General features: G+C 40.8%; 2 protein-coding genes across 4 annotated transcripts in view; both read left to right on the plus strand.

Moving 5' to 3' along the window:
- The window catches only part of SKAP2 (src kinase associated phosphoprotein 2), a 317,205-nt gene that overhangs the window by 59,279 nt on the left and 244,835 nt on the right, over nucleotides 1-13,091 (plus strand). The gene's annotated exons all lie outside the window — the stretch shown is intronic.
- On the plus strand, nucleotides 1,887-10,025 carry HOXA1 (homeobox A1). 2 transcript variants are annotated; one of them, XR_009154905.1, is made up of 3 exons: nucleotides 1,887-2,568; nucleotides 3,074-7,856; nucleotides 8,862-10,025. XR_009154905.1 is itself a non-coding variant. In XM_058180971.1 (2 exons), the coding sequence occupies exons 1-2, from the start codon at nucleotides 1,917-1,919 to the stop codon at nucleotides 3,427-3,429; spliced, it is 1,008 nt and encodes a 335-aa protein (XP_058036954.1). In that variant the 5' UTR covers nucleotides 1,887-1,916; the 3' UTR covers nucleotides 3,430-10,025. The 2 variants fall into 2 exon arrangements, 1 of the variants encoding a protein (XP_058036954.1); XM_058180971.1 differs by having other exon boundaries at nucleotides 3,074-10,025.

The following is a 13,091-nucleotide window of genomic DNA, read 5'->3' on the forward strand; positions in this document are numbered from 1 at the left end:
TTTTGATCAATGTCTCCTAGGTCCTAACTTTCATAATTATTAAAATAGGAACATTAAGTTACCCGAAGAGCTAACCTAGAGATGTAGCTTTTTACGAAAGAAAATAGCAATCTAATTAGATAATGACTAGAACAGAATCTGGTATGTGAGTGAAGTAATACTAACTAGTTAACTGTTTAGAATTGGCACAACGGTAAGTTATTGTAACTTACCATTAGTAACATAAGTAACTTAAGTTACTGTAATAAATGTAAGTTGTTCCTAAGAATTTCAGAAGTTAGAAAAGAGATATGCATAAACATTAATACTTTCAGCCAGCCACTTTGAAGCAAAAGTTCCCAGGCCTTTTTCATGCTTACTTTATGACTTAAATTTGTCCCTCTCTGTATAATGTAGTCTCTATGAGAACGCCTTTCTTGAAAAAGAAGAGAGAGAGAAAGAAAGAAAGAAAGAAAGAAAGAAAGAAAGAAAGAAAGAAAGAAAGAAAGAAAGAAAGAAAGAAAGAAAGAAAGAAAGAAAGAAAGAAAGAAAGAAAGAAAAGTCCTATCAAACCACTTAGTAAATAGCTGAGCTCTTCGGCCCAGTTCTAAACTCAGAAAAATATCGGTGACTTTAATGGCACCTTTCCAAGAGGAAACTTGTGCTGTTGGATGGGAAACAGAAATAGAGGGCCATCATTTTGAGCGCGGACTTTTTGCTTTCCCTCGTCTTCTGCCACAACGAAAGATCTACATCAACTTAAGTAAAAATGAATCCCAGAGCGCCGTTGTCGCCTCTCAGCCCTTTTCCTCGGAGCCTTTCCGTTTAATCACGGGACATGGTCATTCAACGTTGGTATTTCACAGAACACCCTACTCTGTCTGGTGTGTTCAAACCGGGTGTGCAGCCAATGGGGAGGGGAAAAGAGGGAAGGAAGAGGCAGGCGAGACTGCGCGTGATTGGCAGAGAGAGGTAGGTCGAAAACTGGGAAAGAGATGGGTGGGGGGAGAGGAGGCCGAGTGTTTGCACAGGCGCTCTGCCTCTTCAGCTACTGAGCTGGGCAAAACGAAAGATCGCTGCCAATGGCAGCCTTTGTAAGCGCTTCCTTTCCGCACCAAACGGCGTCAAGCATCAGCAGAAGCCCTCAGACTAAGCCTAGAGCCTTGACTTTAATTCAGTCACTTACTTCCCCACAGTCACCGCCCTTCTTGGATATTCAGAACCCGCGTCCGCGGAAAAAACAATGGCGTTGCGCCTTATTTCCATGCAAATAGCCGCGGGAGGTTGGACTACGCGCCATTAACTCTTGCTGGTTCGCCCGAGGTTCGGACCGTCCCGAGTGAAGGGGGATGGATACCGGCTGCCCCTTGGCCGGACAATCTCCTTCTCCCTGTAAAGTCGGGCCTTTAGATTTCCCCCAGCCCGGGTGTTCTACACCTGGGAGAAGGTGCCGTAGAAGCGGCAACCGATTTGATGGCGAGCGCCTTTGCCTACCTGCAGGCTCTGTGTCCTTCAATTCACGCTGGAGCAGCTCCCTCCGGCGGCCGTTCAGTGCTTTCTGTTCTTACTGCTGTTGTTCCCGCGGCGGCTGCTCCAGGTTGAGCGCTTGGCCGCACACTGGCTCGCCGGCCCAGCTCTCCAAGCCCAACAAGCTGGCTGAGAAGAGAGTGGGAGGGAGGGAGGGAGGCGGCGGCGGCGGCGGTGTCTGGCGTCACCTTGATGAAGGGGCGCTCAGAATTTAAATGCCACAGCCAGGGTGATCCATCACCAGGAAGGAACTGGGCAACTTTGGCAGCCGCAGCAATCATTGGCTGCCGCCCTCACGTGGTCACCGCCTCACTGTACATTCATATCATTTTTCTTCTGGCCCCCATGGAGGAAGTGAGAAAGTTGGCACGGTCACCCAGGACTTCGAAGAGCCGGTCAATCGGTGATAGATGGACACGGCAAGGATGAATTCCTTCCTCGATTATCCGCCCATCCTCAACGGCGAGCCCACCACTTGCGCTTCCCGTGCCTATCACCGCCACCACCACCACCACCACCCCGACCATGGGATTACAACCACTTTTCAGTCGTGTGCTGTCAGCGCCAATAGCTGCAACGGGGACGATCGCTTTCTGGTGGGCAGGGGAGTTCAGATAAGCCCCCATCCCCACCACCACCAGGCTGGTACCGCCTACCAACATCACCCCAATTTGGGGATGTCCTTCTCGCACCCCAGTTGCGGGTCCGGCTATGGCACGCAAAACTTCACTGCGGGAGGTTATGGCCATTACCCACTCAGCCAAGAGGCGGAAATCAGCGGGGGCTACTCCCCATGCGCTCCTACTCTCTACTCGGGAAATGTCTCTTCCTCCATGGTCCAGAATCCCCAGAGTTATGGTGGGGGCACAACCAGTTCTACTCAGTACATTCATCCCTCTTTCGGAGAGGAGCAGCAGAATTTAACCCTCACTAATTTCAGCCACCCCTTATCTCCTCTCCACTCCGCCCATCCAGAAAGCTGCACTTCTCCTTCTTCGGAAGTTTCTCCACCAGCCCAGACTTTCGACTGGATGAAAGTGAAGAGAAACCCTCCTAAAACAGGTTAGTCCTCGTTTTCTGGGTGGTTGAGGCACTCTAGAATTTGAATAGCTGCTGTTTTGCAGACTGGCCTGGCTGTCCTAGGTATCAGATGGAAAGGGGTACTTGGGTCCCAAAGGCAACAGGTTACCCTAAAGTGGACATTACTCTCTGCACCATGTTAAATTGTTAAATGTGAGCAGCTCTGCTAAAGGAAATGTGCCCCGCATTGGTTTTGAATCAACCTGGTTTGCCTGGCCTATCTAAATGGTTCTTATGAGGCACGGTTGTCAGGATGATATGCAGAAGCCAAGCATGATGAAGTTATTTCTTACTGATTCAAATAGACCCTGCTTTGGAGTAAACATGCATAGAATTAGTCCAGAAAGCATCTTCCTTTGCACCTAGCAACTACTGGAGTCATGCCTTGATAAATGCCAACTTTCAGTTAAGGCCTTGAATCCATGCTTATATGCAGCAAGATGTGCTTGTGTGATTTATGGCTGCTGTTGCTTTCTTTTTTCTTCAGGAAAAGCTGGAGAGTATGGTTATGTGGGTCAACCCAACACAGTTCGCACCAATTTCACCACCAAACAGTTGACGGAACTGGAGAAAGAATTCCACTTCAACAAATATCTTACCAGAGCACGCAGGGTAGAGATAGCAGCCTCTTTGCAACTCAATGAAACCCAGGTCAAGATCTGGTTCCAGAACCGCAGGATGAAGCAGAAGAAGAGGGAGAAAGAGGGCTTGCTGCCCATCTCTCCAATCACTCCAACTGGAAGTGAAGAGAAGGCAGAGGACTCCTCTGAAAAGTCCAGCTCATCCCCATGTACCCCCTCTCCTACTTCTTCTACCTCAGATACCCTGACTACCTCAAATTGAGCTCCATAGTTATTCATTTTTCATTCCCTGGCCCCCTATGTTCAGCTCTAGAGTAGTAGATAATGTTCCAACCCTACTTTTGTAAAGACTGAAGGGGACCCTTCTCTTGTCATATTGGGTTCCAGATCAAATCTTTTCTTATTGCATCCCTCAAACAATTGACATCCCATACTGAAACTTGTTGGAAGCAAATCTCACTGGTTTTTCCTTGAACCTTCTTCCAAACTGGTGGGCATAATCCAGGACTACTGAGTTAGGGTACTGAGAAATAATAGAAAAGGACTTTGTGGCATAATATCACTGAGATTTAGCTAAAAGCTAATTTTGTCTGGAATAGGCCCCAACAGTTCAGGATCATAGTCTTATTTTAAGACTGAAGGTGTCCTTAATTCAGCATCAGGCTTTTTTCTCCTCAGTGCTAAGTACAAAGATTTATTTAGGTGTCTCCCATCTCTAGACTATTTGTGAGAAAAGTCAAAAAATGATTACCACAATGATAAATGTTGATAGACTAGAATGAAGTTGCCAAAGAACATTTATGTAGGTTTTCCTCCATGGCAGAGACAAAGAGGTTCGCAGTTCCAAAAAGAGATGCACTATTGAAAGCGTTTACATGACTTCTAAAAAGTTCATGCTTTAATTTAATGTACCTGTTTTTTGTGTGTGTATGAGTTGTTTGTAAATATTTTGTTTAAGAGATCTATCTTTTTACAGATTTTCTAGAAATGTTTAGATTGATTATAAATTTAAAACAGGGTGGTTATGTTCTCAAAACACTATTCGATTTTATAGCAAAAAGTGAAGTTGTCATGATCAAAGATGTGTTCAACTCAATCAGATACCTCAAAAAAAAAATCATAGACTAATATTCTTCCTTCAAAATAGTTAGATAAAAATGTTGAAATTGCACTAATTTTTTAAAAAGAAACCTTGCTTATTAAGGTCTGCCCACTATTTTCTTTCCCACAATCTCTATGGAATTATTCTTGACCCAAAACTTATGCAGAAAATGGAGAGACCAGGCCTGCTAGCGATTTCCCATTTATCTTTCCTTAGATTTTTCAGCTGAACTTCTGAATGTGGTAATTGGCCCAAAGGAATGTACAGTTCATGTGATTTGTGTAGGGAACTTTGCATGATGCACAAAGTTTTGGTGTACTAAGTTAACACTGAGTTTTATCAGTTGTCTTTTGTGATTGAGTGCTTCTGATATTTTCTGTACAATCATTCAAGCTTCTGAGATTCTGTTTGGGGCGGGGGAAGAGAATGGAATCCAGAGCAGGATTTTACGGGTCCTAGAAATCTCTGAAATAAATATAATCCTATAGCAGGCTCTTATTTGTTTTCGTTCTTTCTTAGGAAGAGAAGCCTAACCAATCAGTTCTCTCTCCCATGTTTGGTGCAAGTCAAATTCTTGCCACCTTCGGCTTCCAGGCCTTGAAGATTAAACCCAGCCAGATCAGTGGAGACCCTAGAGAGAACTGGCTGATCTTTTACTAGGAAAAAGAAGGCCAATGAACCAAATTCCAGCTCTTCCCACTGTGGTGGGAGCTTTCTGGGTCAAGTGCTAACCTTTTCACCTCGAACTGCATATTGACCTATGTATAAACTAAGTCCTCTTCAAAAGCCGAAGCTGTCTTCAGCTGATCTTGCCTCACATCCCAAGCCACTAGTGAAGAGATTTATATTTCCTTGTCTCTGAGGACCCCAAGAAGCACAGCTTTCCCCCTCCTTTCTTCTAAATTTCCAGAAAGATCTTCCAGGCACAAACTTTGGAGGACAAGCCGGGAGCAGGCAAGAAATAGCCAGCTGAAGAGCTCCTCCTCCTCTTCCAGAACAATTCTTCCCAGAGTGTCATCTCAGGAGGTCCTGTAACCCTGGCCAAATTTCCCCAGCCATTAGGAAAAAAACTGGTTGAGGAAGATGTCAAGTTCTCACTGGAAAAAAAAAATACAGGTCTTTTATTTAAAAACCTGTAGAGCCGATTCACTGGAGGAACTTCCTTCCTTTCTTTGTGATTTCTATCACAAGTTGCATAAAAATGTGGGTTCATCATAATGGAAAGAATGCAAAGCATCGTTTGCATTTTACAATAGCCGCTTTCAGTTTGAAAAAATTGCATTACTAGAATTTAATTGTAAAAGCCTTGCAGCTTCTTAAAGAGGCTTTTAGGAGTCCTGCCCCAGAGATAAAGCAGGAGAGTTTGGAAGCCCAAAGATTTCGGGTGGCCAAGCACCAATGGTTGTCTTTCTCCCACAACATCAGCATAAGCAAGCCTTGATCTGCAGCTATTTCAGGCCTATTGCCAGGGCAAGAGTAAAACCCGGGATTGCTGAACCCCTTTTCTCAAGGCCTTCTACCTACCACTTTGGGCAACTTCAAAGCACGAAAGAGACCAGAGCTCCTTTCACTTTTGGCTCTTCGATCTCTCCCTCCCCCCACCAGCTCCTCTTGGCTTCCTTGCTTGTCTTATACTTTCCCCTTTTGTTGATTAGGATAAGGCCTCAAAGCTAAACAAATGCCATTTGCCAAAAGCTTTCAAGTGGCATCTACGTGCCAATGGGGAGGGTGAATGAAATCTTTCAAGCAAAATTCAGTGACTATCTGATTCTTTTCAGTCTTTTCTTAAGGTAGCTGGAGGAAAGGAAGAGAAGATCAAGGGCTTGGTATCAGCTGCTTTAAAACTCCTTTCAGCAGCTCCAGAGGTGTCCTGTGAGGGTGGAAAGGAGGGGTTCATAGAAGGATGTTAATAGCCAGAATATTTATTGGAACAAATGCCACCTTAAAGGAAGCCTTCTTTGAAAAATAAATAACTCATTCCCAGGTACACCTGAAGGCATTTCTTTCTAAGTAATCTCTGAACTATAATTTTCCAGAAAATAAGTGATAAATCTGAAATAAATAACTTATAATATAATTGACTGAAAGCCAATTAACTGTAGAAGAAGAAAAAAATCAGTTCACCAAGAAGTGGCACAGATTTCTTCTAAGTTTGTTCTAGAGATTATTGATCAAAAGGTCCATCAATCAACTTGAATATCTGACATCTCTCTCTCTCTCTCTCTTTCTCTCTCTCTGTCTCTCTCTCTGTCTCTCTCTCTCTCTCTCTCTCTCTCACACACACACACCAAGATATTACTCCCAAGGAAGTGGGTAGGAATTTAATTGACTAATCATTAATATGGCTGTGGAGAGCCAGAAAATTGATCCGCTGGACAATAAAGATAATAGTTTCTTTTAGACTAAGTAGGAAGTATATTTTGCCTAAAACAGAACTTGTGTAATTTTTGTCACTGGTCCTTTCTGTGTCTATTGCTGCTTACACAAATCCACATAACTGAATTCATGTAATATAGTTAATTGATGGATTAGTCCCAACCATTAATCGATCAATTCTCATGAATTGATGTACTCTTCTCTTCTTCACTGATGATAGAATTTGGGATAGATCCACACTCACCTTTCCCTGGTATGCCAATAAACAAATAAATAGTAGTTCTTTTAAAAATTGTCTTTGCTCATCCAAATCGGATTAATTAGGTTTGTTTTTCTTTTGGGTAATCTGGATACTTTAAAAAACAACAACCCCGAAGCCTATTTTTGATTATCATCCTTAAAATTTAGTTTCAGATTTTGCACAAAGATGTTTTTCTCTAGGCAATCAGACTGAAAGCAATCAATATTTACTCAGTCTGAAAAGGGTGGTTGAAAAAGCAGCAAACAACAAACTGCTTAGCTGATCACCCTGTTTAATCTCAGGTTCACTGAAAGTTCAAGCAGAAATGAATTCAGTGATGGGTCACTTTAGAATGAGTCCCAGCGGTTTATCTCGCTCACTGCTAAAGGCAACAATTATTTATACATACAAAGATACAGACATGTGCCTTTACAGTTTTTTTTCTCCAACCTCTTGTTCATTAAGATAACAGTTTTACTGTACCTTTATTTTAAAACCACCAAAAAAATCTTCCACTAACACTTTCTTGCTCTTTTCTCTTTTTCCTCTGAATTCTTGTTTTGGTTCAGTGTTAATGAAAATAAGTGGCAGCTTTCAAAATGAAGGAAAGAAAAAGATGCACCACATCAAAATATTTTAAAAAGATAAATATTGTAATGCAGACTATTTTCCTGGGAAGAGAAAGTCCTGTTGATGTTAGCAGGAAGTTGGCTTTAAGCATTTTTATTTTTATTTAACATTTCTATCGGGATCTGCAACCCTGTGAATATGAAATACTTTGTTTTTCATGTTTTAGTGCTTAAAGTATATCGGCTTGACTAGGTTCAGGACAACGTGTGTATCTATATGCACGCACCAGCGAATTTGAGTTCCGAAGCTTAGAGGAAGGGACCGTGGGATTCCACAAAAACCGAACATTTGAAGGTGCTGCACGTTGTGGCTAATTGCAACAACTCTTCAGAGGTCAGAGGTCAGCTAATCACTGCATAAATGCATTCTTAATGGGAATTTATTAGCCTCTTTCTAGTGGCAGATCACGTTTGAGGGGGACTAACTTTTATTATAGCATAATAGTTTCTAGAAATGATCAGAGTTTAGCTTGGTGCTTTTGCATTTTCTGACATTATTTTTATGTTTATTCTAATGGTCTAGTAATGCTTAAAGTCTCCAGAGAACAAACACCTATCTACATGATAAACAGATAACAGAAAGACAGATAAATATGTTTCTTTGCATGCTTATTCGAGAGGAGCATTCCCTGGCTTCTAAGCTTAAAAATCAGGGGCAGATCTAAGGTGTCTCACACAGGTTGTTTTCCAACTTTATGTTAGTAGCCAAATACACTTTTTGGGGTGGTGGTGGTGACTTTGTTTACATAAATACTAATCTATAAAATAATAGCTCCTTAAGAATAAAAATAAAATACAAACAACAATAACATAAGCAGAGAATCTGGATATATTTTTAAAAAGTAAAGAATATATGTATGACTAAACGGCGGGTAAGCACGCCTGGATTTTGGATATGTCCAAATTAAATCAATTAATTAAATTGATTGAAATTTAAATTGTTGATAATTAAATCAACAACAGCTCTGTAACTTTCCCCTTGTTTTCCTCCAGTCCGCCCAGCATACTATGTAGCTGTTTTAGTCTAGGGCTGGTGTGCACCCGAATTTCTCCCAGGTCCTCTTTTCCCTGATTTCAAATGCAGGACTTCGGTGGGAAAGCTTGGGCTCCCCTGATGAAGGTTGGTTGGGCTGCCTACTGGAACCGGGGCTTCCAAGTTGCTTGCGTGGCCCATCCAGGCTTTTTATTTCAGCCCAGCTGCCCCGTTTGCTAGGGAGCGGCCGAGGAAAAGCGAGGCGATGTGAGGGAGTTGAGAGCAGAGGTGCTTACAATACTGTTGGCGATAGAACTCCGCCTTTAGTCTCTCTTTGCCCAAATCTTTAACGTCCGGATTTAATTTAACCCAGGTCTGACTACGTTGGGGGTTGTGTCCATGGTGGAAAACTGCCGGAACCGACACGAACACTTCGGCAAGGCAATGGCAATTCAAAAAAAAAAAAAAAAAAAGTAGAACCCATCGCGCTTCTTGCGCTGGAAAATATTGGTAAGGGGTTCTTTCTATAGAAAAGAAGAAAATTGCACTGGGTATGTTCGTGCATGTTGGAGAAAGCGGAGAAAAAAGCGGAATGAGAAAAATGAAGCGGGAGGAGACTCAAAACAAACGCTTGACCGGTGCGACGCCTCTAAAGAGTGCGTGCGTAAAGTATTTCACTCAGACTGACCGCCCGACTATCCAACTCCTTACTGTCAAGGAACGAAATCGGTTGCTCACCTTTCTTCTTGCAACTAGCTATCCTTTGGGGCTCAGCCCAAATCAATTTCATATGGCTGGAAAGAAAAACCAGAGACGTCTAATTATGTAAAGACTTGGACTCGGAAATAATTCGGAAGATCAAATTCTGCTCCAAACTGCTGTTTCCTCCTCTTTAGTGTGTCCCAAACTATAACATTATAGCTGTAAATATGTGGCTATTTTACAGAATTCTCCCCCTCCTCTTTATCCACGGACGTATCTAATTTTAGGCAACGTTCCTAAGTTCTTTGCATTCTTCTTGATTCCCAATAAAACGAGTTTTTCCTGCCCACTCTATAATCCAGAACTGAGAATTTTGAAGAATACTAATTAGTCAAAATAAAATGACATGATATTTTTTCTTTTTAAATGATATTGCTGCAGAAAAAAAATATGGGGATTGGTAAATATAAAATCTTAGGAGTTTAAAAATGGCGTTCTTTTGTAACAAGAATGAAGCAGAAAAGGAAAGAAAATGGCTTAAAATATTGCTTTGGCTGTATCTGCTTTGTAGATGAAAAATAAATCAATTGTATTGATTGTTAAATATCAGCCCAAAAAAGAAGATGACAACAGGAAATATTGAGCTATTATTTTTTCCAAGTTGTCTATTTAGATTTGTAAATTAAGTGTACTCATTTATGCCTTAAATTAATAAACAAATGTTTCAAAAATAACAGGCTAACACCTTCATTCTTTACATAGCACTTGTATAGGATTAGCACCTTGTTTGGCTATTTAATTCAGTTTTACAACCTTTCAGCGATATAGAGAGTAAAGTCCGTCTTTTTGCGGCAAGTAGCCTGTAAACTGCTTAGGCCAAAAAACAGGTACCTGTGCATCATCTGACATTCCAACAGTCTTGAAGTTAATATTTTTGCTTTCCATGGGGCTAGTTCAATTGAAAAAGGATATATCAACCTCCCGCATCCATGAATAGTGTGTTCTTTGCTTTTATGCATAAGAAAAGGACAGTGCCCTGACACCTATTGATATATTACTTTAAAATTGTTGCAAAAACAACATTGCTTTTATAAAGCCTTAATTTAAAAAGAGGGACCAAGAAATATATTGAAGAACTTCAACCCCAAATAAGGGACTCTTTTCAAGTTAATCTTCCAGACTAATCTCATTATACAACTCCCAAACCAAGAGGCTCTGATCAATGTCTGATAGAAATCAATGCAAAATGCCCTTGAATTTAATAGCTGCGATTGGCAAACAGACAGCCTCATTTCCTTGCATTCTTTCTACCTCTCCTTCTCTTCCTCCCTCCCTTCCATCCCTCTCCTCCCCCCTCTCTAATAGCTGTTATTCAAAAACTTGTATATAATTGGTTTTGACAAAAATCTTATGTGCAAAATCTTCATGTTATTATCATTTAGTAGGTGAAGAAAGCAAACTAGATTAAGAGCAGGGAAAAACTTCATCCAGGTTTCCAATCCTAAATGGGATAACCCTATCATTACTTCTGTAAATTGTAAGAGACAAAAAAAAGAAAGAAAAGAAAAGAAAAAGTGATTTCAGCATATTGCTCCCATCCATTTCAATAGTGGCCAAGAGTCAAGAGATCCCATTTGCAACCAGAGAACCTTTGTTTAAATTCCCTCTTCACCCACAGCTACTCTTTCTCAAAATCTCTGTGAGGTCACATTGGTCTACATTGCATATCAGAGAAGGGGGAATATCATCATTTTCTTATTAACTGAAAAGAGATCAGATAAAATTATTTGGGTATAAAATTTCAGTGGCCAAATTGACTTGTTATTAGTGATAGTGGTGATGGTAAAGAACATGTATCAAACCTCTGAATCTCCTATACACAGGGTGCTTTACAACAAATACTAAAATTCAAAAGAAGTCACACAATTAAAAAACACACCCCCAAAACAAATAACATCTGAATGAAGATGACAAACAATCATTCTCAAAAGCCCTTCAGGGAGAGTTTGACCTTTACATTTCTGAAAGTATTCAGAGATGAAGCCAGAAAAACTCTAGAGGGAAACTTTTCCATCATGTAATTACTATGAGATAAAAGTAATATTTCCTGGGCTCAGCACCCTTCACTTCATGAGCATGGGGTACTGTGAGAACAGCTTCTCCCAGGATTTCTTGGGTGGACTGATCCAGCTGCTGAAGGCAATCTTGAAAATTCCCAGATGCAAAACCATATCAAAAGTTAGAATTGCACCCCCAAAATTTTGATAACTAATACAAAGCCAGAAAAAGAGGGGTAATATAATGCTAGTGATAAAGCCAAACAGTAGGGAAACTGCTGCATTTGGAACCTACTGTAATTTCCAAGTACTCTTCAAAATCAAGTCCATGGAGGATCTATTCCTGTAGTCTATTTGATCATAAAGGAAAGGGTCACTTTAGCCAAGTTACTCCTGTTCCAAAAAGGGCCACATTTGTGCTCCAGCTGGAGTGGGCAACCCTGCCCCCCCATATAACTTCCATCTGCCTTTCTGGTAGTAGCTGTGAGCCCAGAAGACCTACATCTCTGAGAGACAAGAATGGACTGAGATGTTCTTGGACTACAATTCCCCCTTTCCTTGACAATGTTTTGAAACTGTAGTCCAACCATATGTGGAAGTCCAGAGGTTCCTCAAGTTTGATTTTAAAATAAAATTCATTGAAAGACAAGCTAAAGAGAGATGTAGGGATAAGTGGGCACATAGGGAAGACAGTTTAGATGGACATTTTTATTATTGTGCCGTATATTTTATACAGTTTACATTTAAAAGTGCAGTGACAAGTTATTACTCTGTCCCTTATTGTTAAATAGGGCAAATGATTCCAGTTTGAAGTATAACTATGTCTCTGAATGAAGAATGAAGTTGTAAGCTTCCCTTTTCGAAAGAACAGATTCAAGTGCTAATCCGAGAGAAATATGAAAGACTGGCTATAACAAGTTTCCCCTATGCTCCAGAGGCAAATTGTATAGCATGAACATAGTACACTAGTATTGAAACTAATCTAGGAATATAAGTTATATTGACTTAAATGGTAGTTGTGAAATTCCTCATATATATTTTATGCATCAATTTTGTTTCTTTTCTTCTTTCCTTCAAAATCCTGCTGATCCAAAACCTTGGCAGCTTCTTAAAAAGCCTCTTATTCAATCACTCATACTTCTTTATGAATATATTTTTTGCTTAAACTGGAGTCACTTTTCTTCCTCTCTTTCACCAATACTTTAGCCAATTGAACACCCTAGGGAGAAGCTCTTGGACATGCCATCAAGATCTCGTGATAGGATAGAAGGCCCTTCTGTGATTCCTTGGTGACAGATGCTGGTATTTGTAGAGAGTTCAGTAAACAGAGACTTGGACTGGACATTTTCATAACGCCAGATGTTTTTCATCATTTCCTATCAAACTACAACCAAACAAAGATGCATCTCTCTTCACACAGTTCATCTTCCTTCATTTTCAGCTTTCCTCCAGCTCTGGCAGGGAATGAATTAAGAAAAGCCAGGTGGAGCAATTCAGCAAAGCTTTTGGAATATGACCATCTCTCACTCTGCTATCAGTAGATATTGATATTGCTGTCTGCCAATACTGAAACAGTGCACGGAGAAGCTGATCCTGAATTTGAATAGCAGAGAGATTCAATTTATTTATTTATTTTTATTCCACCGTTATTATTATTTTAAAAATAAATGACTCAAAGCAGCAAATATACCCAATACTTTTTCCTCCTTCTAATTTCCCCACAACAAGCCTTTCTGGTGAGTTGGGCTGAGAGAAAGTGACTGGCCGAAGGTCACTCATTGTCATTACTATATGACCGGAATTAATAGTTCATGTTAAAATATTGTTTCTTTTGTTAAGAAGAC

Source organism: Ahaetulla prasina, chromosome 4 (genome assembly GCF_028640845.1).
Source record: "Ahaetulla prasina isolate Xishuangbanna chromosome 4, ASM2864084v1, whole genome shotgun sequence".
Taxonomy (NCBI): Eukaryota; Metazoa; Chordata; class Lepidosauria; order Squamata; family Colubridae; genus Ahaetulla; species Ahaetulla prasina.

What these genes read in the sequence shown, in the direction of transcription:
- HOXA1 (XM_058180971.1), top strand. Translation starts at nt 1,917, where the DNA reads ATGGACACGGCAAGGATGAATTCCTTCCTCGATTATCCGCCCATCCTC. An exon ending in GAGAAACCCTCCTAAAACAG is followed by an intron (nt 2,569 to 3,073) that starts GTTAGTCCTCGT and finishes TTTTTTCTTCAG; the next exon opens with GAAAAGCTGGAGAGTATGGT.